This window comes from Xenopus laevis, chromosome 9_10L (assembly GCF_017654675.1).
Source record: "Xenopus laevis strain J_2021 chromosome 9_10L, Xenopus_laevis_v10.1, whole genome shotgun sequence".
In the NCBI taxonomy this organism is placed as follows: Eukaryota; Metazoa; Chordata; class Amphibia; order Anura; family Pipidae; genus Xenopus; species Xenopus laevis.
In genome coordinates this window covers 90,464,638-90,492,035 of record NC_054387.1, presented here as the reverse complement: position 1 = coordinate 90,492,035, position 27,398 = coordinate 90,464,638, and the positions used below count along the sequence as shown (strand labels likewise).

At 34.6% G+C, this 27,398-nt stretch overlaps 1 protein-coding gene across 6 annotated transcripts in view; it reads right to left on the bottom strand.

The window, feature by feature from the left end:
* Window positions 1–27,398, bottom strand: part of LOC108701460 (partitioning defective 3 homolog B) — a 653,761-nt gene that overhangs the window by 609,464 nt on the left and 16,899 nt on the right. For all 6 annotated transcript variants that reach the window (XM_018236176.2, XM_018236179.2, XM_041576955.1 and 3 more), the window contains exon 2: window positions 7,811–7,912. In XM_018236176.2, coding sequence (XP_018091665.1) covers window positions 7,811–7,912 — 102 coding nt within the window. The remainder of the gene's footprint in view (window positions 1–7,810; window positions 7,913–27,398) is intronic.

Here is a 27,398-nt window from a genome sequence, read left to right as displayed (position 1 = left end):
AGCAAATGGTTCATTAGTACAGCATCACACGGATTCACTGGTTTTTTAAATGTAGGGACACAAAAATATTACCAGAAATTTCTGATATTTTATTGCCAATGGACTCTATTGTATATCATTTTGAGCTCACAGCTTGGAAAGAACTGGGACCTCACTGATTTATGTTATGGAAAAGGAGCCAGCCAATACTAGACATGATTTAATCCAGTGATTGTGGAAAAATATATTTAAATAATATTTAATTTGTTTTTTTAAATATATTGCAAATCAAAAATGTCTAATAGAATAAGAAGATTAGAGTAAGAAGCTTACAGGGGTCATATAGTGTCAAAAAAAAAAAGCATTTGTCATTCAACAATTAGTTCTGCCTGTACCACATTTTAGTGTTAATAAGTATACTCATGTACAGTAACTGCTCAAAGGGATGGGCATTCAACAGCGAGCACAATAAACAAACCATTTGCCCAGCATTGGACAATAATTCATAAATACCTATACAAGGTCCCCTACCCCACTTTCCTGCCTTGGGTTATTGTTTTTTTTTTTTAGAGAGGGTGTTCATAATAAACATAATTTTGTATATTTATAATGCAGAGGAGTGTTCCATGCGGAAGATGTCTCCTATGCAGAAGAGAGAAGGTTTGATTTAGTGAATTTGAGTGAAAATGCATCTGGCCAATAGAACACCAGGGGCTTATTTATCATACTGTGTAAAATGATTAACACCAAAACACAGTGTAAAAAGCTGTGTAATATAAATGGTGAATTTATCAAAAAAAACACAACGGATGAACGCCATATTTTGCAATAGAACTGCTATTTTCTATTATGCTAGTTGCAGTCTCTGAAAATATATACACAGCTTGAGAAATACAGGTATGGGACCAGATATCCGGAAAACCATTATCCAGAAAGCTCCGAATTATGGAAAGTCCATCTCCCATAGACTCCATTTTACTTGACTTATATATAATTAACCCTTATTGGAAGTAAAACTTGCCTAGAGGGTTTACTCGTGAAGCAACTTTGGGGACTTCGGAAAATGCAGTGCTTAAGAGTGCCATCCTACCAGCAATTTACATTCAAGCCGGCGGAAAGGCAGGGGAGGCAGTTCGGGGAGATTAGTTGCCCCGAAGAAGAGGAGATTTGTCGCTGAGTGACTAATCTCCCCGAATCACAGCGTGTGTCTCTGCCCTGAGGCAACCTCGGGCAACTTCTGAAACCGAAGTGCTCAGAGTGCCATCCTGCCGGCGATTTACAGTCTAGCCAGCGGGAAGGCAGTTTGGGAAGAGGAGATTTGTCGTCGGGAGACTAATCTCACCGAATCTGACCGTGTGTCTCGGCCCTTAAAAGGAAGCTATTAACTGTGATACCCAACATTTGGATAAGGGAAAGACAGGCTTAGCAGTCCAAATTTTTCAGCAGCCCTATTTCAAAAGTGTTGACTTTGCTAATGTTGCAATGGGAACAACTGAAGCGACAACAGTTGCCTATTTCTGAATTAGATTAAGCATGCATTGGGATGAAACTGTCTCATTTGCTTTAAAAGTAGATCATATAATGCAACCTGAGCAAAGCAATGGGCCCGCAGTGGCTGCTTACACATCCTCAACTACATATATGCACCATGCTGCTATTATATTTACTTCCCTCGATGCACATCATTACTGAAGTACTTATACACAGCAGAGAAAACATTACAACTGTTCTAAAATGGTTATTTTCAGTACAATCTGCAAACAGGCAATAAAGATAAATAAGCGACTGTCATCGCCAGAGCGTGGAATATGTCTGAGAGTAAAAGACTCACTACACATTTAATGACATATTTGATTTAAAAATAAAAATCTTTAACACAGCCATTACATACAGTAAGTGCCAATCTGACATTATACTTCGGAGAACAAAATGTTCTCCAAAACAGATCATAACTTTAACTAGGCCTCTTTTGGAGAGGGGAATTTTTTTTTTTTTTTTTACAGAATAAATTTTCTGAAAAGATAATTGCTGGGATCCCTACTTCAAAACAGTAAATTGATATCCACCGGAGCCAGTATAAGACAAGTCAGAATTTTCCTGAATTACAAATTGGGGTGCAAGGAGTTGTATAACAAATGTATAAAAAAAAAATTCCTTATCCAGAAAAACGTACTATAAATTCAGGAATTTTTTTTTACAGAATAAATTTTCTGAAAAGATAATTGCTGGGATCCCTACTTCAAAACAGTAAATTGATATCCACCGGAGCCAGTATAAGACAAGTCAGAATTTTCCTGAATTACAAATTGGGGTGCAAGGAGTTGTATAACAAATGTATAAAAAAAAAATTCCTTATCCAGAAAAACGTACTATAAATTCAGGAATTTTAAATTTGATCAAGCAATGTCAAATTTGTGATTCACTTTAATACAGGCTGTTTGCTGAAGAAGCTGAGTGTCATTACAGGCAATGACGGTAAAAAAGCAGATCCCACAGTATACAAAAAACTGGTAACATTGAAAGAAAGTCCTTTATATTTGTAAAACAACTTTGTCAGAAATAGAGCAGTCTGCTTATAAGAAACTCCAGCAAATTTTCTTTAAGTGCTAGGAAATTTAGAAAACATAATCTGCAAGGTCTTGTGCAATTCCACATTAAGAGCTTTAATGGGTGGTATGAGATATGTTAGAGCAATTTTCTGCCATGGTATAAATCAGATGTTTGGAACAATAAAATACTGTGTCAGAAACATATTACAGAGGACCATTCCTAAACTTTTATAAGGAAAACACATATTGTGAACTTATTTGGCATTGGGGTATAAATTATACGGATAGTTTTTATAGCGTGTTGTAACAATATCCAAGTGTAATTTCGCAGGCATTCTTCTTGGAATAATGGATAAAAACAAGAAAGGCCACAGCTTGGTCATATTTTATTTCCATTCTCTATACTAAATCCTCCATGGGTGAAATTGAACGAAGGATGGTGTTTCGTGAAGCAGATTGACACAGATACTGAAGTATATAAATTCATCTTGTCTGAAGTGTATCCATAGTAATCAGATGGTCTGATGTACTGGACATCCTTACATTGAGGTAACTAAAGTGAGTTATAAGATCTGAACTTAAATCAAACTACTAAATCCTAAAAACAAAAATAGAAAGAGTTATATAATGAACATACTGCACAAGCCTAAAGGTTCAGCATCTCTTTATAAAGTTAATGATCCATTCTTTCAAATGTGCGCACAAGAGCTCAACATCTTGGATTGTGTTAGCGGTGGCAGTGACATGCACATGTTCAGTGGGTTCTGGGCTGCTGTTGAGAGGCTAAGCTTAGGGGTTATCGCAAATTGCTAAGCAGAAAGTCATGTTTTTTTTAAGTGGTGATACAAACTGCCCTGGTTTCTGAGCTGTCATGTAATGTGAATCCGAAATAATTACTTATAGCCTTGTATCGTGGCATATATATATATATATTGAGAAAGGTCCCCATGTGGGACCGAAACGTCGGATAAGATGTGATTTTTGATTAATAAATCAACACAATTTTCACCAAAACTACAGAGAGTGCTGATCTTCTTTCTATATATATATATATATATATATATATATATATATATATATATATATATATATATATATATATATATATATATATATATATATATAGTCCAGAAGTTCTTAACGCACACCGTAATGCCTGATTCTGAGTTGATACCTGGGTGCTATCTTCAAGGGCAAAATTATCCAAATGTCGAAAGAAAAAAGATGCACACCAGGGTTTGTGTACAAAAGATTAAAAATCCATATTTATTAAATTACATTAAAAAATTCGGCCAACGTTTCGGTCTGCTCCTAAGACCTTTATCAAGACCATATTTTTACTAAAAATATGGTCTTGATAAAGGTCTTAGGAGCAGACCGAAACGTTGGCCGAATTTTTTAATGTAATTTAATAAATATGGATTTTTAATCTTCTGTACACAAACCCTGGTGTGCATCTTTTTTCTTTCGACATTTATATATATATATATATATATATATATATATATATATATATATATATATATATATATATATATATATATATATATATATAATTCCACTTGTGTTGGTTAGTAACAGCACTCATGCTATGTTCTCTTCTTTGATTGTCTGTGGTGCACCTCCCATTGAGGTTTTCCGGTCTTCCCTCGTTATGTACAAATGCAAAGATGGACAGCAGGACAGCACTCATAAATATTATGCAAAAGCTTGTATTAAAGTGAAAAACACTTGTTCACATGGCTTGAGAAAGAGCCTATATTGGCTCGAAACGTCGCTACATTATGTGTACATGGTGATGTATATGCTTTTTTCACTTTAATACAAGCTTTTGCATAATATTTATGAGTGCTGTCCATCTTTGCATTTATATATATATATATATATATATATATATATATATATATATATATATATATATATATATATATATATATATATATATATATATATATATATATAAACACACACTCTGGCATTTTATTTTTTTTTTAACATGTTTGAGACGCAAGCTTGATCACAACTAAACGCAACAGCAAAATGATTGGCCTGTTTCATGGCCATTTTTTCCTGTTTTCATGGCTATTTTCTATTTCTTTGAGAACAAAGAGGCTAAATAGATGGAATAATAGATTATAGTATGTAAATAATAGAGACTAGAAGAATAGAGGTTGAGTGAGGAGAGAAATAATAATAGTACTGAGAGTGGGCCCCTGGTCTATGGTTCTTAGGTGGGCCCCTGGTCTAAGGTTCTTAGGTGGGCCCCTGGTGTCCCAGTCCGACACTGGATTCCATTATATTCCACCTGGTTGTACTCATGAATATTTAGAGTTGTGTTATACTATATGCCATTTCCATGCAATATATGGGTTTTGCAAATGCAATCTATGGGTTTTTAAGAGTTTAGCTTGCTTTTAAAAATGCACTAAAAAAGTCTGTATGTAAGAGCTTACAAAGGTTGACAAAACCAGTCTTCAAGAAACAGGAAAGGGACTTCACCGGACAGACTTAGTCATCACGTGGAAACCATCTTAATAAAATCGTACATACTTTATTGAGAATCCTTCTAAAATCACAAGCGGGCAGGGGATATGTGCTTGACGCGTTTCGTGACCTCAGAGTCACTTCATCAGAAGTCTTACAGGGCTGGTTGGTTCTTTGATTGCACTTAGTTTTATCAAGGGTTTATTTTTGTTTGTTTGTTTGTTTAATTAATTAATTAATTATCTTCCAGGAAATTTACTATTTGATAGCTGGAATGGAATACCAGTGACATCATCAACACAATTAAACTATTAGGCTCCACACCTGCACACAAAACATATTCATTTGTATCATATTGAGTTAATTGTGTTGTCAATGGTATTCCATGGGTGGAGGTTACATAAAATAAATACACGCTTGAATGCTTACCCTGAGAAATGGCTGTGCATAGATACTAACTTCCCCTGAGTGCTTGCCATTACTATTTATTTATGAATTTAGGGATTGATTTTGTTTGTGGGAGTCTTCACCTTGAGATTAAGTTAGAAATTATGGGTTTTCAAACAATTTTTTTTGTTTCAACCAGATAGAGAAAATACCAGTAATCTGCAGTAAATAAACTCAGAGAAACTAGCATTCTGGCCGAGGAACTTTAAAAGGGTTTACAATAGTATGTTCTGAAATATCTAGGCCCATATCTCTTTATTTGTCACAACACTGGCAGACTTTTCGTAAACACAAAAAGAAAAAAATGAAAAGAATGCGCTTATGAAGTCAGTCTTCTTAAAACCTCCCGTGGGTGTGTAAAATAAACAGAACTCATTTAACTGCAGTGTCAACTACACACAATACAGAGAAAATTATGCAGTTGGCCGAATGTTTACATGTACTTCTTCATTGAAGGACAGAGAAAAACAGCTGGTGCATTCTATATGACAGAAAAATACACAAGCACAATGATTTATCTGTGTTTTATTTCATGGAGACTTTCATGTTTATCAATTAAATATACATTTACACCACAGTCTATTCGACATTTGTTTTTAAAGTCTAGTTGATTTAAAAACCAATACACTATTAAATTCCTGCTGTTTGTTGAAAGTCATGAATTAAGTGCTTGCTTGAAAACACAGACCATATACTTTTAAACTAAATCTGACATCTAGAAACTTCACTGCAAATTGGAACTCAAGTGACAGATTTCTGTGTGCAGGGTTGTTTTGATTAAATTAAACTGCTAAATGCATTTAAAGCTTCAAAAGATAGCTATAGCACAATTTATAAATGATTTTTGTAATCTAAAGTTGTGTGTTCAGTCAAATAAAGTTATGACAACAGGCCTCTAAAGAATGTATGGACTGCCCAGGTGTAATAGTTTAATGCATGCACACAAAACTTGGTACCCTACTATCTCGGCATGGTTACAAACTGAAGAATTCCATACTGTTCGACAACAATATTGAAAGAAGGATCTGATATGTTCACTAAAGTTTGGGGTGTCTCAATAAAAGTATCCATCAGTTTGTACAGTCAATGCAATTTATTAATCACAAATATGGTAAATGCTGCTTTTTCCAGCTGTAAAAAAAAGTTCTGCAATCTTTGGAAGAAAACACAAAATTCCTGGAATCTTGGGTTGAGTAAAGATATTTATTGATGATCTTAATCCTGTGGCTCTGCAATTATTGCTAATGAATCACTAGTCTCAGCAAGCTTAAGTACAGACATAAGCACAATAGTACTGGATAACCTTTTTTTCTCACTTGGCACTGTATTTAAATTATTAAAAAGCAGTTTTTCTGTTTTTTTTTAATTCATTTTTGCATTCATCATTCTTTTCACTTCCCACATGTCTATAGTGTGCCCTAACCCAGTGAAGCCTTACAATAAAGATTCCTGATCCCAAACTTCTCCACTGTAGCTCACTATCTGGTTATATAACCAGGCATTACACAGGGAGTTAAGGATCTATCTAAAAAAAAAAAAAAAACTAAAAAGTGAAGGAACTTCACTGACAAAGCACTACAGTATAAGTGGTCTGCCACAACAACCCTGTGCATAAACAGATTTTTGAGGTGATCCAGTAAATCTCAGCCTCAGTTTAAGTTTTCATAGTTTCATGATATGCTTTAATGTATGGCACAGCTTTAACAAAGGGTGGTTGCACTAGAAATGAAATCACAACATTGTCTGTTTTATTTTTGTGCAAGAGACCAATACATTGCATCACACTCTATAATCAAAGGGATTCATACGCAAGCTCAGTTCTAGCAATTGTGTTTGGGTGTGGATTATGCTCTAAGCAGCTCTGGTTCTAATTAAGACTAGTCATCATCTGACTGGTTCACCACATCATAACCTAAGAGGACAGTTACGGATTATATATATTACTCCCTTAGCACCTCATGACATATTTCTATTTTTGAATTGGGCCCTCGTTTATATATTAGATACTGACAATTGATGTGTAATTATTTTATTCAGACTGACATCTTATATCATGGATACTTTTGTTACAGATATGGAAGTTGGCTGTCCATTACACCTTTAATCTACACACTGTTTTTTAGTAGCAGGTATGCAATCTATTATCCAGAATACTTGGCACCTGGGATTTTCTGCAAAAGGGTTTTTTGGGTCATTTAGATAATCATACTATAGGTCTACTGAAAAACATATATTATAATTAAATATTAGATAAACCAAGCAGAATTGTTTTGCCACTAATATGGAACCATCAGACCAGCTACAAACTAAATACATTTAATAAAATAATTGGACAGCATAATCTGTTTTACCTTATCCTTGTCCTCAACAACATCTGCCAAAACATCATCAGGGTCTAAGATACCTCCATCTTGATATTCTAGGTGATGAACCTTTACCCAGTATCCTGGCTCCTTTAAAAAAAAAAAAAAAAACAACATTCATCAGCCTCCTTTACCATTCAACATTCTATATCACACTGTATGCAGATGGACAGTTTGGCATTTGCACCATATGACAATTAAAAAGAGAAAATATTACTTCACCATAGTGGTTTTAATTGCAGGAATATGAAGCTCTACGTGTTCTGGCCCCACCAGCCTTCCTCAAGTGCATAATACATTTGATAAACATAAAAAAAAAAATAGGCTTATTTTGCATCCAATTTGAATTCCTGTAGCTTAATTACTATCAAGTACAAGGCACGGTTTTTTTATTGCAGATAAAAAGGAGATTATGTTTGAAAATTAGAATAATTTTCTTAAAATGTACTCCATTGGACATGGCCAGTAATTAAAAGCTTTTGGATAAGGGATCCTATACCTGTATTAGCTATAGCAAAATAACTGCTAATTATGTACTGTAAGCTATAGTAAACCCTCTCAAAAGCTCTGGCCTCAAGAGGGAGAAAATGTAATTTTCTCTGGTACTTTATTCATAAACATTTTTCATGTCACAATGATTTACAAGTCCTCATTTTCAAGCGGATAGCAAAACAATGCATACAACATAAGAAATATTGATTAATTGGATTAGACTCCCCCAAGAAATGGTATTTACATAGGATAGCTATTGTGTACATGTAAATGAATAATTCAATTATTACAGTAAATTGAGAAGGAAGATAAAGTGGTCTGCCATATTTAAAGGGGGAACATATACCTATTTTCAACATGAATCAAATAGGGCATGTGTCAAAAATGCAATGAAACAACCCCACTGAATTCATATTTAGAGCAGGTAAGTATTCTTGGGGTTAGGACCCAAAGTAGGTTTACATTCTGTCTATGGTGGGTCTCCATGATCACTTTTACTGAATAAAGAGAAAAATGTGTTCCTACAATAAAAATTGTCATTGTCATTACATTGATCCCTACATTCCATACTCCTAAGCAAATGGTTAAAAAGTATCAGTTAGAGGTGAGTGCAAATGAACAATTCTCTGCAAAGAAAGATGGCTTCCTGTGACAATCACATAGTGAATATAGGAAAATAGATGGTAAAACCATGACAGGATTAGAAGGTTGTGTTTTACCAGACTATCAGCAGCAAGTCACTTTATATAAGTGTAACAGTACAATTATCTTGGAATGATTGGGATCTTGGATTTTCTGTAAAAAAAAAAAAACAAAAAAAAAAGCTCTTTCCATAACGGGCAACATCACGTGTTCATTTTGATATTTGTTATGTATGCAGAGAGTTTATTTTTGCAGAGAAAGGCTTTTGTATGCATCAGATCTCCCTCAAAAAAAAAAAATATATATATTTTTCAAAGAAAGTAATTTCTCAACGTATATTGCTAAAAATTTAAAAATTATTCAGATATCAATCTGACTGGGAATATCAATTTAATCTACATATTTAAATTAAATATTTCTAAACAGGGCACAGTATCTGCCTATTTAAAGAAGCTTTAAAAAGAAAAATGTGAACTTTTAAAAAGATAAAAAATCTTTTATGACACTTTTTTGGTTAATATAATGGCATTTTGTAACTATGTAAAACATTGTTTTTGATTTTTTTATCATTGCCTTTAAACGAATGCCCTACTGCAAATCTTGTACAATTTTTACTTTAAAACAGTAAGCAGAATACCAGTTCCCACAACTGCACAAATATCCAGGTATAAAATGTTTTCTGTGCAAAATACACTGAACTGAAAGCTCTGGTTCAGTATTAAGAGATAGACTAACATGTACTACATTGCAGGCCTTATAAAAAGCTTTCTCCTACTAAACATAACGTAAAGATCATTCAACGGAGGGATGTAATTTCTATAGAAAAGGCTTCATTAAAAAAATTTTGATTATACCTGTACAACCACTTTTTCACAAGATAAAGATACCAGGGACATTTTCTCTCCGGTGCAATAAAATAAAATGGATTTGTGCTGCAGATAAAGATGGAGATTCAAGCCTGAGCTGAAACAAAGCAACTCCCAGAAAAGGAAGATAAGTTGCTTTATTGTAGAACCCTCTGTATTTCATGAAATTGTAGAACTATTAAAAATTTGACCAGACTGATGTTAATTATATTATCTTCATATAACGCTGCTGATCATGTTGGCACTATATTAATATCAACTAATTGGAAGCAACTGCATATGAAACATTGAACCAAATAACAAAGATGTAAATCTTCAATATAAAAAACATATCTATGTGCTACATGAAAATGCATATTTACGAACAACTCACCCAACAACTGCCTATCTCACCTTACCTTGGGGGTAATTCAATTAAAGGAGCAAAGTTCACCCAAGGTCTGGAAACCGCTAAAAACCAATAAGCAGGTAGGAATTTACTAGTATCTTATCAAAAGCCAAAAACTGGTTGCTATGTGTTACTAGTCTTTAGTGCCAACACAGGTCTCCATCGAGAACACGGCAGAGAGAATCTCAATAACAAAATACAAACAAGGCTGAGATAGTGCCGTAGTCGGCATCAGGTAAAGGGTCAGGGCAAGCATTGAAAAACCATAGTCATGAACAAGATCAAACCATAAAGCAGACACAGGAACAAAGCTTAGGCATGTTCTGTATCACAGAGCCAGCTTGAGCAAGGAATGGCCTTATAAACTAAGATTTATTAGCAGCAATCGAGCATCAGAGGAGCTGCCACATTATTAACCATGTCAGGATGAGTTCTAAAGTGTGCAAAGGAGCTCCTTACACTTGGCATCTTTTATCACATGAATCCACTTATATTACTTAAGCATTAAGGTAATAATAACTACACCTTTCAGGTTAAGAGTAGAGCACCATGCATTACCTCTAAAGTATGGTGCAGTAGACACAGAAAGCAGCTAAAAACAAGAGCATGAAAGTTTAGATCTTAACTGCAACTGCAAAATGTGCATGCAGGGTAGTGTAAAGCATGAAGGCTTTTAATTCCATATAATGTTAAATTCTACATCCTGCTCAAATGTTCATTTTAATAAAATGAAAAAAATAAATGTTTTTTTAGTCAACAACTAAGCAAATAGAGCCTCAGAAACTGCTCCGCATTCACTTTAAAATAAAGAAGCAAATTATCCCTTCTTTCAAAAAGTAAGAGATATAGAAAATAGGCATATTTAATTAAAGATGGCTGATCATATCTTATTAAACCAATTGTTTTTTTGTAAAACAACAACTCTTGCCAAGTAGAATCTCCAGAATAAATATTTCAACTGCTCAGGCTGTTGCTGCCAAGAATGAACAAAGAATAAACACTGTGTGGTCTGAAGGAATGTAGAACACAGTGCCAAGGCAAGTGGATTTCAAATATAAAGATGGGAATTCGATTTTTTTTTTCTAGAATAGAGCCAGCCTATGGCACCCAGTTATTGCTACACTACACCTTCCTGCACCAGTTAACAATGGACTTAGGGTAGCTAAGGTATAACTGCAATAGAGCAGTAGAAAAACAAACAATAACACATTATTATTTGCTCAAGGAATACTTAGTAGTTAATATTGGTTACACAAAGGTAATTGTTCTCAGAACAGGTCAGATTGCTACCCACCCATAATTACATGCTTTAGTAGTAGATCATTTGGAAATTTGTATGCAGGTCCTCAAATTTTGGGGGGGACTCATTACCTTTCAATGTAGTCAGCAGTAATGCCAACATTATATTATGAGTATTTGTTACTGTTGTTCATTGAGAAACACACACTGACAAGTGATCACTCTGTATCCACATGAAGGCAATCAGAAGCTTTTTGTTACATTATGAGGTTTGTTTAGGAAAGGAAATGTACATTTTTTAAATCAAACAAGCACATCTGGCTACATATACAGATTCTCTAAATAAAGAGCAGTGTTAGCATCTGAGAAATTATCATATCACAATTCAAAAGAACAACTAACACTGCAAATAAAAGGAAAAACAGCCACAGATGGAGGTGGGGTCCAACAGTACAGAATATGGCACTTTATGGGCTCCTTTTTGTTCAAAATCACCACAGTATAGGGTTGCCACTATTTTTTGGAAAACTACACCATCCCACCTATATTTATTGTCTTTCTTTGCAAGAAAATGGCATTTAGCTTAAAATATTTATAATTTTGTTTTAAAATGGGTTTTGGTGTTGTCTGCCACTTACAACCTGTGAGATCAATACCTTGGTAGAAGATGCCGTTCTCAAGATAAACAACCAAGCAGGGAAGTGCCAACCTATGAATAATATGACCAGTAAAGTGTTTACCTTGACATGTTGGTGGCTTGGCAACTTTATGAAATTAAGCTTGTAACTGATTCCCAGGGAGACCACTTGCCTGTTGGAAAACAGAATCCGATGGAACTTGATCTTGTCATATCCGACGTTTCGGTCCCACCGAATATATATATATATATATATATATATATATATATATATATATATATATATATATATATATATATATATATATATATATATATATATATATATATATATATATATATATATAGTATATATATATATATATATAGTATATATATATATATATATATATATATATATATATATAGTATAGTATATATATATATATATATATATAGTATATATATATATATATATATATATATATATAGTATATATATATATATATATATATATATATATATATATATATAGTATATATATATATATATATATATATATATATATAGTATATATATATATATATATATATATATATATATATATATATATATATATATATATATATATATATATATATATATATATATATATATATATATATATAACAAATAAGGGAAAGTTGTGCTCACCACTATTTTTTAAAACCATTAGGCGGGGGTGCAATAAGGGTGTGACCACAAAATACATATAGTCAACTACAAGAGGTCCTCTGCACTCAACCCATTATCAATATATTTAAGACAGACACATTTTGTGCATACTGCTACTAAAAAATGTCTTACCCTTTAAACAACACAGGGATTGTTTGTCCATATATTGCAATATATTTAAGCTGGCCAACTACGTCAAAGTCATCCCATATCTGGCCAGTCCTACGCTTAATTTTCATCTGATTCATTAAGAATTCAATTGCTAAATTATACATTTTACAAAGGTACTAAGTTTTACCTGCAACTTACTAGCTGCTTTCAAAGTAAAACTCCCAATTGAATTCTTAATGAATCAGATGAAAATTAAGCGTAGGACTGGCCAGATATGGGATGACTTTGACGTAGTTGGCCAGCTTAAATATATTGCAATATATGGACAAACAATCCCTGTGTTGTTTAAAGGGTAAGGCATTTTTTAGTAGCAGTATGCACAAAATGTCTGTCTTAAATATATTGATAATGGGTTGAGTGCAGAGGACCTCTTGTAGTTGACTATATATATATATATATATATATATATATATATATATATATATATATATATATATATTTTTTTTTTTTTTTTTTTTTTTTTTTTTTTTTCGGAGCGCCCGCACCTCTGACATTCAATGTTTGGAGGTGCAAGATCAATTGGTGAATCATGTAGGAATAAAGGATCAGCAAACTCCTTTTTCAATAGTGAATGAATATATAATATACATATACAGTTAGGTCCATAAATCTTTGGACAGAGACTTTTTTCTAATTTTGGGTTCTGTACTTTACCGCAATGAATTTTAAATTAAACAACTCAGATGCAGTTGAACTGCAGACTTTCAGCTTTAATTCAATGGATTGAACAAAACGATTGCATAAAAATGTGAGGAACTAAAGACTTTTTTAACACAATCACTTCATTTCAGGGGCTCAAAGTAATTGGCCAATTGACTCAAAGGCTATTTCATGGGCAGGTGTGGGCAATTGCTTCGTTATGTCATTATCAATCAAGCAGATAAAAGCCCTGGAGTTGATTTGAGGGGGTGCTTGTATGTGGAAGATTTTGCTGTGAACAGACAACATGCGGTCAAAGGAGCTCTCATACAGGTGAAACAAGCCATCCTTAAGCTGCAAAAACAGAAAAAAACATCCAAGAAACAGGCAAGTGGTCTCCCTGGGAATGAGAAACAATATAAATAAACAAAATAAGCTTACGGCCAAATTGCCTCTTGCCACATCAAGGACATAAAAGTTGCTGGAGAGAGTAATCCTGAAACATCCAAGAAAAGAAGGAGCTGTATTTACAGAGAAATACAAAAGAAACAGGGGACAACTACCCTAAGCTCATTTCTGGCTTACACAAAGAAGTTGCAACCATTCACACAACAAATGCAGATACATATTAATTTTTAACTGAGAAAGAAAAGAAAGGATGTAAATAAAAACGTCAGAAGGCGATAGTGTAACTCAGGAAAAAAAAAATTCTGTTCAGCTATATTTCCAAGACTGAAGGAATTTTGCTGGCTGTTTTCTTGCCATGGTATGTGGGTCTTTCCAAAGAGAACGTCACACCCTAATACTCTCTTCCACTCAGTGTTCCAAGAACACCACCCTTTCTTTTGCTCTATCATTGTCACAGATTGGCGAGGTGCTGCTGCATGCTCCCTCACAACAGTATTCTCTTGATCACCAAATTTTCCAGTCGTAAGAGTTTGAAATTAAATTTTATCATAGTTAAACAAGTTTTCAGAAAATTACCATTTATGGAAGGGCTTGATAGGAAACAGCTGTGGACATTTTGTTTATTTTAAGGATTATTTTCTTTATGCAGTGGATCCTACTGCTTACTCAACATGCTGCATTCAATGTTTGTATTAAGCCAGGGGCATTTGGAATAAGCACAAGCAGATTGTTTTTACAAACAATACAGAAATGATTACCCAAGCCTCTTGCTCATTTCAAAATAAAGTTATATTTTTTCATAAGGAAAACTGAACCAGAATACAGGACAGCTGATAAATTCACTCAGACACAGAAAATATGAATAAAATATATTTAACCAGCATATGTTTTGCATTGAGCTCATTTAATATTGTTCAGGGCCTGAATGGTCCTGACAATAATTGCTTCAGGAACATATGATTTTCTGTATTAAGAGAAGAACTCCAAGTTGAATTTCAGCAAATTACTGAACCTTGGGAAAATAAGGAAAAAATAGCAAATATACTATTTTCAATTTTACAGCGTAAAACATAACATTTATGCCACTCTCTTGTGGATCAGTAAGTAGCAACATTAAATAAGACTTTAGCAAATACATAACTAGAGTTCTGGGTACAAATTTGTATGTGCTTTTATGGAGATTCAGACGTCTGTTATAAACATTAACAGACAATACATTGTCTACATCTTACATCATTTGTAATAGTACTTTGGATTTTCATTCCTTTAGTTATCCAAAATGTTCGGGACCTGGGGTTATCCAAATAATGGATTTTCCATAATTTGGATCTTCATACCTTAAGTCTACTAGAAAAACATGTAAACATGAAATAAACCCAATAGACTGTCTTTTCTTCCAATATGAATTAATTATATCTTAGTTTCTATCAAGAACAAGGTACTGTTTATTATTACAGAGAAAATTCAATTATTTGGATAAAATGGACTCTATGGGAGACGGCCTTTTCGTAATTCTGAGCTTTCTGTATCACTGGTTTCTGGATAACAGATCCCATACCTGTATATTCTTTCCATCCACACTTCTGTTTGATACAAAGACCAATAGGTGATAGCCACAGAGTAAATGGTTTAGATTTAGAATACTAATAGAAACCACACTTTTAAGAACAAATCACCATCAAATACTAAATATACTTTCTCTCAATTTGTCATACTGCTTGCTGACTTTATTATACATTTGTTACTATCGCAGTTCATGGCAGCCATCTTCCTGGTCTTCGTGTCTTTTTCCGGCGCTTCAGCAATTTCCGTCTATTTTGGAGCATGCGCAGTTGTGGCAAACCGGGAAATTGCTCTAACTGCGCATACACCGCTTCGCTGGTCTCAGTCTAAGATTGCCTAAGACCTGGAAGATGACTGCCGTGAACTGTGATCCCTGAATCTGCACCGATGGGTATGCAAAAAGTTAGGGGCAGATAACGAACGGGAAGACCCATCAGAAGCCCCCATACACGGGCAGATAAATTGTCGAATTGGTCTAAAGGACCAATATCAGCAGCTTTATCTGCCCGTATATGGCCACCTTAATTCTCGATGCTCAGATCTGCTAGTAAACTGCATAATATTTAAGCTCCTACTGGAATGAGCCTTTCTGTAACAGAATCAATGGTCATTTGACCTTACCATTGTTTGATCATGGGAATTCATATAGACAATCACTTACTGTAGAAACATAGCAACATGTTAATAACATTACACAGCTTTTATTAATAAACATAAAAAGAGGGGAGAGCGCCCCCATAGTGTAAAATCAAGTAAAGTAATTTATTTATATAAAAGTAATGCACTTACATCAAGTCGGAAAGACTTCCAGCACGTTTAACCAGATTGTCAATTTCCTCGGGGCATATTGTAATATAAATAGAAGCAGATACTTAAACCCCCTGTACGGATGCTGAAGAAAATGATGTATGCTCCCAGTATAATTTACTGTGCATATGCGCATGACGTATGTCAGAGAAAGTGTTCTAGCATGCAGGAGACTTCAAAATTGCCATTGTGTGCGCGAGACAAATTGGCTGTAACAGAACCTATGCCAGCTATGATAGGTAGACCAGGGGGATTAATAGGGTTTTGTGTAATTTTGGTACATGGCATATTACAGTCTATGTTTAAAATATATTCATATTTAGCCTTTTCGGAGTGACCCTTGTGAATCAATTGACTAAAAGATCTATAAACGTAATTTGTGAGATCCATGTCTTATATACAATAAAACATGAATCACCCAAAAAACTACTTGCTTCTGTCAAATAGGCATCCCTATCTCTAACACTTTTATCTGCCGCTTTGATGACTATCCCTGGATGTTAGGATAGCTCTCTAAGTCCTAGTTTTTCACCCCATGTGAGATTAGAATGTGACTTCACCTTTTGCAAATCATTTTATTATTAAAGTGGACCCGTCACTCAAACACAAAAATCTGTATAATAAAAGTCCTTTTCAAATTAAACATGAAATCCAATTTCAATTTTTTATTAAAGCATTCATAACTGTTGTAAACTCATTTAAAAATCTCAGCTGTCAATCAAATATTGTCTGCCCCGCCTCTATGCCTAGGCATAGAGGCGGGGCAGACAACTGCTTTCACTTTCCATTCAGCACTTTCTAGATGTCACTGCTCTCCCCACATTCTCCCGTTCTCTTCACCGTTTAATTGTGTAGCCAGGGCATGGAGATGGACATCAGGTCCCCCATTCTGGTGCACAAACAAGATTCTGAGATGATACAAGGCTTGCCTTAATAACAGTGTCCACAAAATGGCTCCTGCCTGCTTGTTATAATTATGAATTCCCAGACTGAAGGAAACAAGATTCTTATAATTTATATAGTGTAATTAAAGTTCATTTTGCTTGACTAATGTGATAAAATAGGATTTTGAATAATTTTTTTGGGTGACGGGTCAACTTTAAATGTATAATAAAATTAATCAATATAACTCCAATATGTTCCATCTGGAAAGCTCTTTATGCCCATAAAAACACTATTTTCACAAAGAAAGCAGTGATCAGAAAGGAGATGAAATGTGGTTAGCAAATCCTTACAATGATAAAATGAATTTGCCACTATGTCTCACAATTTTATTCTTACATACAGAACAATTACTGGTGTGAAAAGTTTCAGAAGTGTTTTAGAATTAAACATCCTAAAGAACTGTGAAATTAGGTACATCCACAACATGGTAGATCATAGTAAACAAATGCATAATGAGCTTATTGTTTTCAAAATACCTTTCCTGCCACTCAATGAAAAAAAAAATCTATATTAAATTGACGTTCTGCTAATGTTTCTATAGCTGATGGCGAGTACCTACAAAAAAATGTAGGCAGAGAAAGTATTACGGCTGTAAATGTTTATATTTAAGATAACATACTGTAAACTAGACATTGCTTTGTAATAATTATAAACTATATAGTCCCACTGATGTCACAACAGAATGGTGAATCATGAATGCCATCAGCGTTGCCTTAGCATTCCAGCAGGTCTGCTGGCAACACATAATGCCAAAACGCCCTTTTAATGCACAAATCCAGATATTTAAACTTTCTAAGAATTTAGGAGAAGTAGTTGTTTTATTGGAAAGATCATATATAATTTGGACAATCTGGACAAAACAGATGCTGGTTGCTTTGTATTTATCCTCAGGAACCAGGTTAATCATATAATCATAGTAGGATTACTGGTAGCAGGGTCATTATGGACGTCACATACAGTAAATATTTAATTCCCAGAAAGAGAAGTTGCTCTACTGGATTTTCATTCTGCTTTTGTGCGAGTGGGCACATCTGGCTTGTCCTCATCCTATGTGTCTATGTCCCATTCCGAGAATCATCACCATCACTGACTTTGTACAAAAAAGGGTTGTGCTAATTCAAATAAGTGTGCAATAATCTCCCCTTTCCAAATGGACATACCAGCACCGTTAGCAGCACATCATTTAAAAAGTAAGAAATCATTATTCCATTAAAATATAGTCAGAGGTTCATGGGAATTTCCAACTGTGGATGTTTTCTAGACAACACAAAGCAGCACAAAAAATATATATGGCCACCAATTTACTGTATGTGTGGTTATGGTTAGCACTGTTATGGAGTAAAATAGCAGTTCTGGATCCTTAGAAGTTTTCTCTCCATTCAAATGGGAGATTACTTTTAAGAAGCTTTCATGTGTTCTGGGTTGGTAGGTTTATTGCCAATCTTTGAGTTTTGTTTGGATTTATTTTGTAGACTTTTGAGACACGGGACTAGGGAATGTGCACTAAAACTAGCACTTCCATTATACTTAAATATACTATTACTTAGCCTTTAGACTGCTTCCACACCCCCATTTTGTACATTGTATTGTTGCCGGAAGCTGTGGCTGAGCTTCATGTGGTTTTTAATAGCACCCCATACCCCCCTTAATCTAATGGGGCCCTATACTTTTAAAAATGGACAATTCCTCTCCCTTAAAAGCCACATACTGGCGGGGGAGGATAGATCCTTCACACTGAAACCAAGGTTCAACAAACACTGATTCACGGATAATGCTACTATGCAGAGAAGGAAGACTTTTTATACTATGGCCGAAAGGCAAACAAGTTAGGGACCACCATTTTTTCAAATTTATGATCATAACTTTGTAACTAAAAACCCCTGTTTTATAAACTTACTTTTGAGACAGGGGACTAGGGAAACTAGCACTTCCATTATACTTAAATATACTATTACTTAGCCTTTAGAGTGCTTCCACACCCCCATTTTGTACATTGGATTTATTTTGTACCATGATATTTGATAGAAGTCAGTTAGTTATTTTATTAAAGATGTGTGAAGATTCATGAAGGAAAGTATGACATCATCTTCAAATAGCCCTACAGTTTGTCTGCCAGCATGTATAGGAATTTCAGCCATTTTAAAAAATTCATCTGAATGCCAACAATCCAATTTTAATAGATGGGGCTTCCAAGCATTTGGGTAGGTTTACTGATGTGGCATTGGTCTGAGCAGATCTGAACATAGTTTAAAAATCCTGTTAAAGGGGACCTGTCACCCAAAAAAATTATTACAAATCCTATTTTATCATGTTAGTCAAGCAAAATGAACTTTAATTACACTGTATATATTATTTGAATTGTGTTTCCATCAGTCTGGGAACTCAATTATAGCAAGCGGGCAGGAGCCAAGCCTTGCATCATCTCAGAATGGGGGACCTGATTTCCATCCTCATGCACTGGCTACACAATTAAATGGTTGTGGGGGGAATGTGGGGAGCACAGTGACATCTAGTAACTGCTGAATGGAAAGTGAAAGTAATTGCTTGTCCATCCTCTATGCCCAAGGCATACCTCCAAACTGTCCGTTTTTAGAGGGACAGTCCCTCTTTTGACAGCTCAACCAGCAGTCCCTCATTTGTACTGGAAAGTCCTGTTTTTCTCTGCACTGAACAACCAGAAAAAGAAACAAAGTTTCTAATTAATTGGCTTTGGCAGAGAGCCCAGAACAGCCACAGCAGAAGATAAGATACTTTTGTAACAATTTCTAGATAAGCAAATAAGTGTAACAATATAAGATAACAGGTCTCTGGGGAAAAGTTAGACTCACAGCTTAACGGGCAATTCACTTTCATTAGCAAAACTGTAATAAAAAAAAACACAGAAATATGTTCAAAAACTTTCATAACCTGACAAATTTTGTAAAATGAACATGGAAATTAGGGGGTGCGGCCACAAAAAATGGGCGAGGTCAAAAAATCCTTTTTGTTGGGAGGTATGCCTAAGGCATAGAGGAGGGAGGGGCAGGCAATATTTGATTGACAGCTAACATTTTTAAATGAGTTTACAACAGCTATGAATGTTTTAATAAAAAAAAGAATTTGGATGTTTAATTTGAAAAGGACTATTATTATACATCTTTTTATGTCTGGGTGACAGGTCCACTTTAATGAATGCAGCAATATAATGTAGAACAGCCCTTTAAGTGAGGAATCTTAAAACTCAGCTACCTGCTGCACCAGTTTCCCCACGGTGTGAAGGGGTTAAACTCACAAAACAATCAACAGGGATGAAAAATGTGCAGAGCATTTCGGAATGACTTCCTGATCAGCATCCAACAGCTACCTTACAAACCTCAGCTAGTGCCAAAAGTATGACATCAAAAGGCAAACAAAAACTCCAAGCACCCTTACTTTGCACACGTGATGACAAGCCAGTTTCGGTAATGATAGAAGATATCATATTTCAAAAACTGTGACTGGAAGAAAAAAAAAAAAAAAAACTTCTCTAGGGACTATCGATAATGTACATCACAACAATTGTAACAAGCATTAATACTTCTCCTATGACCACTTGCTATTACTGAAGAAACAAAATTCCATCATGAAAGACAATTTCATTCTAAGCAACTTTCCAGTATATACAGCAATTACAAGTTTTGTTTGTACTTGCAAGCAGTATTTCTGCACTGCTGGTTCTTACTACAGCCAAGCACCAATTTTCAAAATGCAAGCTTGAGTGTTTCTAGAGTCAGGACCAGCACTGCAGAAAGATTCAATGAAGTAAAAGGACAGAGCAAAAAAGCAATTAACAATAACTCTGAAACCATGTATATAAAACGATGAATGATCAGCACACTCTTTTTTCTTGTGAATGAAGTGTATTTATTAGTAACACAACATTACATCCGAAATTTCAGTCCCTCCTGGGGACCTTTATCAAGGATATATAAATATATAGATAGAGAGATAGAGAGATAGAGAGATAGAGAGATAGATAGATATTACTTCCCAACTGTCCCGTTTTCAGCGGACAGTCCTGCTTTTGACAGCTCAACCCACAGTCCCGTGTTTGTACTGAAAAGTCCCAACTTTCTCTGCACTGAACAGCCAGAAACAATGTTTCTAACTTAATTGGTGGTAAATCTGACGTCTGCATAGTGTAAAATAAAACACAGCTTGATAAATTTGCCATTTATTTTACACAGCTTTTTACACCAAACAGAAAACAGCATAATTAATAGACCCCAAGGGGCCTATTTATTAATGGAGACAAACATCACCGGTGATGTTACCCATAGCAACTAATCATCGCTTTGCTTTTGTCTTGCTTGTATGCGACTGTTCACATCTAATTGGTTGCTATGGGCAATATCACCGGTGATGTTGGTCTCCAATGTTATAAATACACCGCTAATGCAGTACCCACACAGCCAGCAATCAGCAGGTAGCATTTACTGGTCACCTGTTTAAAAGCAAGCATCTTATTCATTACTACAAGTTACTTTTTACTTCTCCTGGAAAAAGTGATTGTGTTTCATTACATATGGGAGTACAGATCTTGAGGAAAAAAAACAATTTGCATGATAATGATGATTTTGGAATATCAAACAAGAATTCTTAAAATAGGGGACACAGAGATTACCTTTAAGAACAGTCTAATTATTCATAATGATTTTTACTGTGAATATACCTATAATATTGCTGCACTTATGAGAACTGTTGATTGTTGTATGCACATATGCAGCTGAAACAGTGTAGGCCCTCATTAGACGGTTGTAATTTAGCAGGTAACTGCTGCCTCACAGGAAAAGGTAATGAATGTAAAAAAAAATATTTCTGATTCCTAGGACAGTTATTTGAATGTCAGGTAAATATAAAAGAGCAGTCATTTGGAAACCAAATAGGCATTGTTTTTCCAAACCTTAATGAGACAGGGATCAGAGGTTGGTTTACGTACCTAATTTGTAAATTGCGCTTTTTTAAAACAAAGCCCGCAATTAATCACTATGTAATGCACCTACATTATTTCGATTACACTATCGTCTATTCCTTCTGCATCACTGTAGAAACCTTCATTGTCTGTGACGAACAAAAGAAAAGAGAACAAAAATGCAGCTACCAAAAGGGGAAATATTTAAATACAAGTAGCTAGGCAATCAATGCACGTAAAAATAAAAAGAACAAAGTGATGACTAAATGAGGGATTGACAAAATAATGCAGATGCAAAAATCTTGGCAGTATTTAAAGGGACAACAAAATATATTATATATATATATATATATATATATATAAATATATATATATATATATAAAAAACACCATATGGTTCATGTGAAGCAGTTGCTTCCATTTTGAAAATCTTTATGAATTAATTAATTGAATAGAGCTGGGTAGAAGTGGCCATCCATGGCGTTATTATGGTCCCAGCTATCTATTAAACATTTTTATCTATGACATAATGTAATGTACTCAGATTTGAAGTACAGTATGTTGAAGAAGATGATGAACAGCATTGTATTAGAGCATTGATTGGGACCCCCATGATATTTACAATACAGTAAAACATTGTTTAAATTGGATAACCAAGATTCTTCTGAATACAAAGTAAAAAAAAGTAAGTAAGACAAAAAGGAATTGTTTATGCTGAAATGAGCCTTTGTGATTTTAGAACAGTCACACAAATATTTGCCATTCGTTAAAAGTACTTGCATCTGAAGCTGCTCCTTGCACCTCGGTATAGTTTTGCTTGGCGCTAGGGTTGCCACCTGGCCGGTATTTTACCGGCCTGGTCGGTAAAAATTATGGCTGTTCCCAATGTTATTAATAGGAAAAAAAGGTAAATACATATAGGAAGGCCGGTATTTTTTTCCAGAAAAGGTGGCAACCCTACTTGGCGCTGCGGCCTTCATCTGTTATTGTGCAAGTTCACCTATTGAGGCAGGGAAATCCTGAAATTACTGCCACCCTCAAAGGTGAAGGCAGCCTGGGGATACCACAGTGGCCTACATCAATAGACACAGTGCATTTGTGGCTATACACAAAAGTCATTTTGACAGTGAGTGGTGAAAATTACAATTTTCTTCACAATCATGTCTAATTTGTGTTAAAGTGCAAGTACAGTCGCAAACATACTTAAACATTGCCACAATTGGGCCAGACACATCTTCCCCTTGCAACAACAGTTATGGGGGAGGGGGAATGCTGTATTTTGGGTAAAAATCATGATAATTGAGCAAGAAATTGCACTTTGCACTTGCTGTATGTAAAAGTGTTTGGACATCAAAGCTGATCTTCCAATCACATTTGGTTCCCCTAAGTAGAAGAGTTAAGTAACTCTGAATTTGACCATTAATGTAGCATGTCAACTATCCCACAGGTTAATGTGCTCCTTCCTCACTATCTATTCTGCATGTACTTTCATGTACAGGTAGGGGAACTGTTATCCAGAATGCGCGGGACCTGAAGTGTTCCAGATAAGGTGTATTTTCTTAATTTCTACTACAAATCATTAAAGCAATTAAACTCAATAGACTTGTTTTGACTCAAATAAGGATTAATTGTATCTTCGTTGGGATAAAAAACTAATTGCTGTTTTATTATTACAGAGAAAAAAAGGGAATTATTTTTAAAAACTTCAATTATTTGATTAATATAGGTCTATGGGAGATGGTCTTCCAGTATTTTGGAGCTTTATGGATAACGGTTTCCATATCTGTATAACAAATAATCAGGGAAGAGACCAGTGATGAAACATGGCTAAATCATTTGTGCCTCTCTCATGAAACTACAGACTCGTGCATATTCAAGTGCATCAATACTACACCCTTTCTCAGCCCTGAGCATGAATTATTAGCCATATACATTGGGGTTATTAGGTTTTGTATGACAAGGAAATCATGATTTGAGGCATAAAAGAATTAAAAGTCTTCGAAAACCATACTTTGGTTGATATTTAAAGGAAAACTAGACATTTATTAGAATTACTTATAACATGTAATTTTAAAAGTGTATTGGGTCTTAATGTATTTTTGTTGCACTATGCGGTTGTATACTGCAAATCCTTATTGAAAATACATCCTTATCATAGATAAAGTTGGACACCTCTTAATGTTCTTTGTGAAATATGCAAGTTATTTATATTACTTATATTGTGACATATTGGGACACATCCCACCCTGTCACCTGTTCATTTTCTTTCATGCCTTTGGCCTGACCCATGTCCATCCCCTCCCTTTTGCTAACTGGGATTGCCCTGCCCAAACAATTGAAACGTATTTTTTTTCCATGTTAAAGAACAAAGAAGCAAAAAGATAAAATTCATGCCAATGGTAGCCAGGTTGTTTGATATATCTACGACATTCAATACGTGTGTGCAAAAGGTGCCATAACTTGTTAGAAAATAGGATAAAGAGTATTACATTACCTGTCCTCATACTAGAATGCTATACAAAACAGGTTTTTATTTTCTCAGGCTGGTGTTTTAAAGGAAATGCTCAGTGTAAAAATAACAATTGGTAAATAGAAAGACTGAGCAAAAAAAAAAAAAAACATGCAGCCCCTTAGTTGTGGCTGGTCCAACCAAGGAGGCTTATAAAAGCTGCATTTATTTGACTGTTATATCATATTCTCAATTCTCATGTTCTCTTCATATTCTCTATTTAGAAAATGTATAATTAGGCTGCATGTATACTGCTTGCTTAACATTTAGCTTAAAGCGCACGGTCATTGCAATTTTCTGCACTCTGCTTTTTCATTTAATAACACATTTTTGAGTTTTAATTTAGCTTGTAACCTTAAGTGCATTTTCCCTGTAATTATTTATATCCCAAATTAGTCGCATTTCAAAATGCAGGCAGTATAAATGCATATTAAACATTTAGGTTTAACAGGAAAATATCTATAAGCACTAATTTGGTTATGTGAAAGAACATGTATTTAAAAAATGATGTGTACATGTACCTTCGATTAATGTAAAATGTTTGAAATTTGCAGATTTCTTTTGCTGGAAAGAAAGTTTCACATCCATGCCTAGCATTCTCATCAGCATCAACATTTACAATTCTTCCAAAAGGCGACTATTTATTTTACACATGTAAGGTTACCTGATCACTATGTAAATGTAAAGGAAGGGGGTGGAGGAGCTCAATGACACCCAATAAATATGGCCTATGATGGGTAGAACTGGCTTGGCCATGTGTAACATGACCATATTTAACCAATGATAAATATGTTAAAAAAGTATTATGTTATATTTTTTTTCACAAGTGAAATGTCTATGACAGCTCAGGGACACAATGCCGTTATCATTAAATACTTACTGTATTAATTGCACCTAATTATAGGGCCGCTATAGGTTTCAAGATGTAGGAGAAGAGCGGACACTGTTTGTCACTGAGATTATGTGAGAAAAGAGTCACTGTGAGAGAAGATCTGATACTGTACATTACAAAGATTAAGCAGCATTGTGCAGAAGTGAACCAACAGACAATAAGTTGACACTTTTATTGCAAACAAAAGAAGAGAGTGAAGATCATATCAATATTTAAGATTTTGAGACAAAATACGATCCATTTCATGAATGGTGTCTGTCAAAAACATTTTTGTTACTTAATTTTCTCAGTTTGCATTGAGTTTTCACTTGTTTTTGAACTGTTTACTTCCAGCTGTGCTATTTCTTTTTATGGCACAAAATGCTCACTTCTCTGCAACTTTCTCTTTTGGTATTTCTTTCCAAGTTTCTTATGTCTTCCCTTTGTATTTCTTCTTTCATTCTGTTTCTTGTGCTTGCCCTTTTGGCTGCTTTCAACTTTGCCCTTTAATTTCTGTTGCTTTTGTCACTTATCTTTAGTGCTCAAATTGTGCCATGTATTCCACCTTATAACATTATTGCATCTTTCCAAGAAGGTGCTAGAAAAGTCGACAAATGTATATACATAATAATATAGAGCATTTAAAATGTTTGGAGTGACTGTGTATCTGAAGGGTTGCCACCTCACCCCTTTAAACACGAACACATATGGAATCCACAGCCTGCATCGCTAATTTGCAATTCATTTAGCACTCTGCAGAATGAACTGATTTAAATGAATTGGTAATGATCCATGCAGGCTGTGTATTCCATATGTGTTTGGTTTTAAAGGGGTGAGGTGGCAACCCTATGCATGTAAGTGACACTGAGCACACTTGAATGCCACAATTCTGTCAACTGCAATAATAACAGGGAAACATTTACAACAGTTACTAACATTTACAAACAGTTTATTAATCTCATAGCAGAAGTGACTAGATAAATCTAACAACAGATCTTGCAGGGAAAACCAGTTTGCAATAATGTCAATGTTAAATAAAGTTCAGGCACCAATACAAATAAAAGGGTGTTTAATTATTATAAAGTTTAGAATGGATTACATTCACAGTAGGTAGCAGAAAGGATATACAAGGTAAAAGAAACGGTGACAGACAAAAAAAACCCCCCAAAATAAACCATGGCATCTTTATAAATGTTCTAGGCATATCATGGGCATATCTTTACTGGTAAAATGGAATAAAAAACATTGCATAAAATGAGAACAAAGTTTTTCCTAATTATCTTCTTTGACTTTAAAAGCTTCCCGGCTCAAAGCTGCCATGTAAAGAATAAAATTCTGCCCCATCCCAAAGCCCAGCATCAGGGCAGAGAAAACGTATACATCAGTGATTCAGTCTTTTAACTTTCCCCAAGCCAAATATCACTGCAACAGCAGCCATGATTTACCAAACCAAAAAAAATTAAAAATAAGAACGAAAATTAACAGTTCACAGGTCAATATCTTCATTAGACGTTAATTAAATTGTAAATGTCAATTGCACCTGCTGCAAAAAGGGCCATATTTTGTTTAAACCCCCCCCCCATGTACTGTTCGCCAGTCAGTATTGAAACACCAGCAAATATGTACTGTACTTTTTTTTTCATGCACAGCTGGGCAAAAGTGGCCTTTAACTTTTTTCACATTTTAGATGCATCGCTCACTGCCTATGGACCTTTAGCATTTATTTACTATTTTGCCAGGGTGTAATTACTACACCTACAATCCAGCATGGCCTGT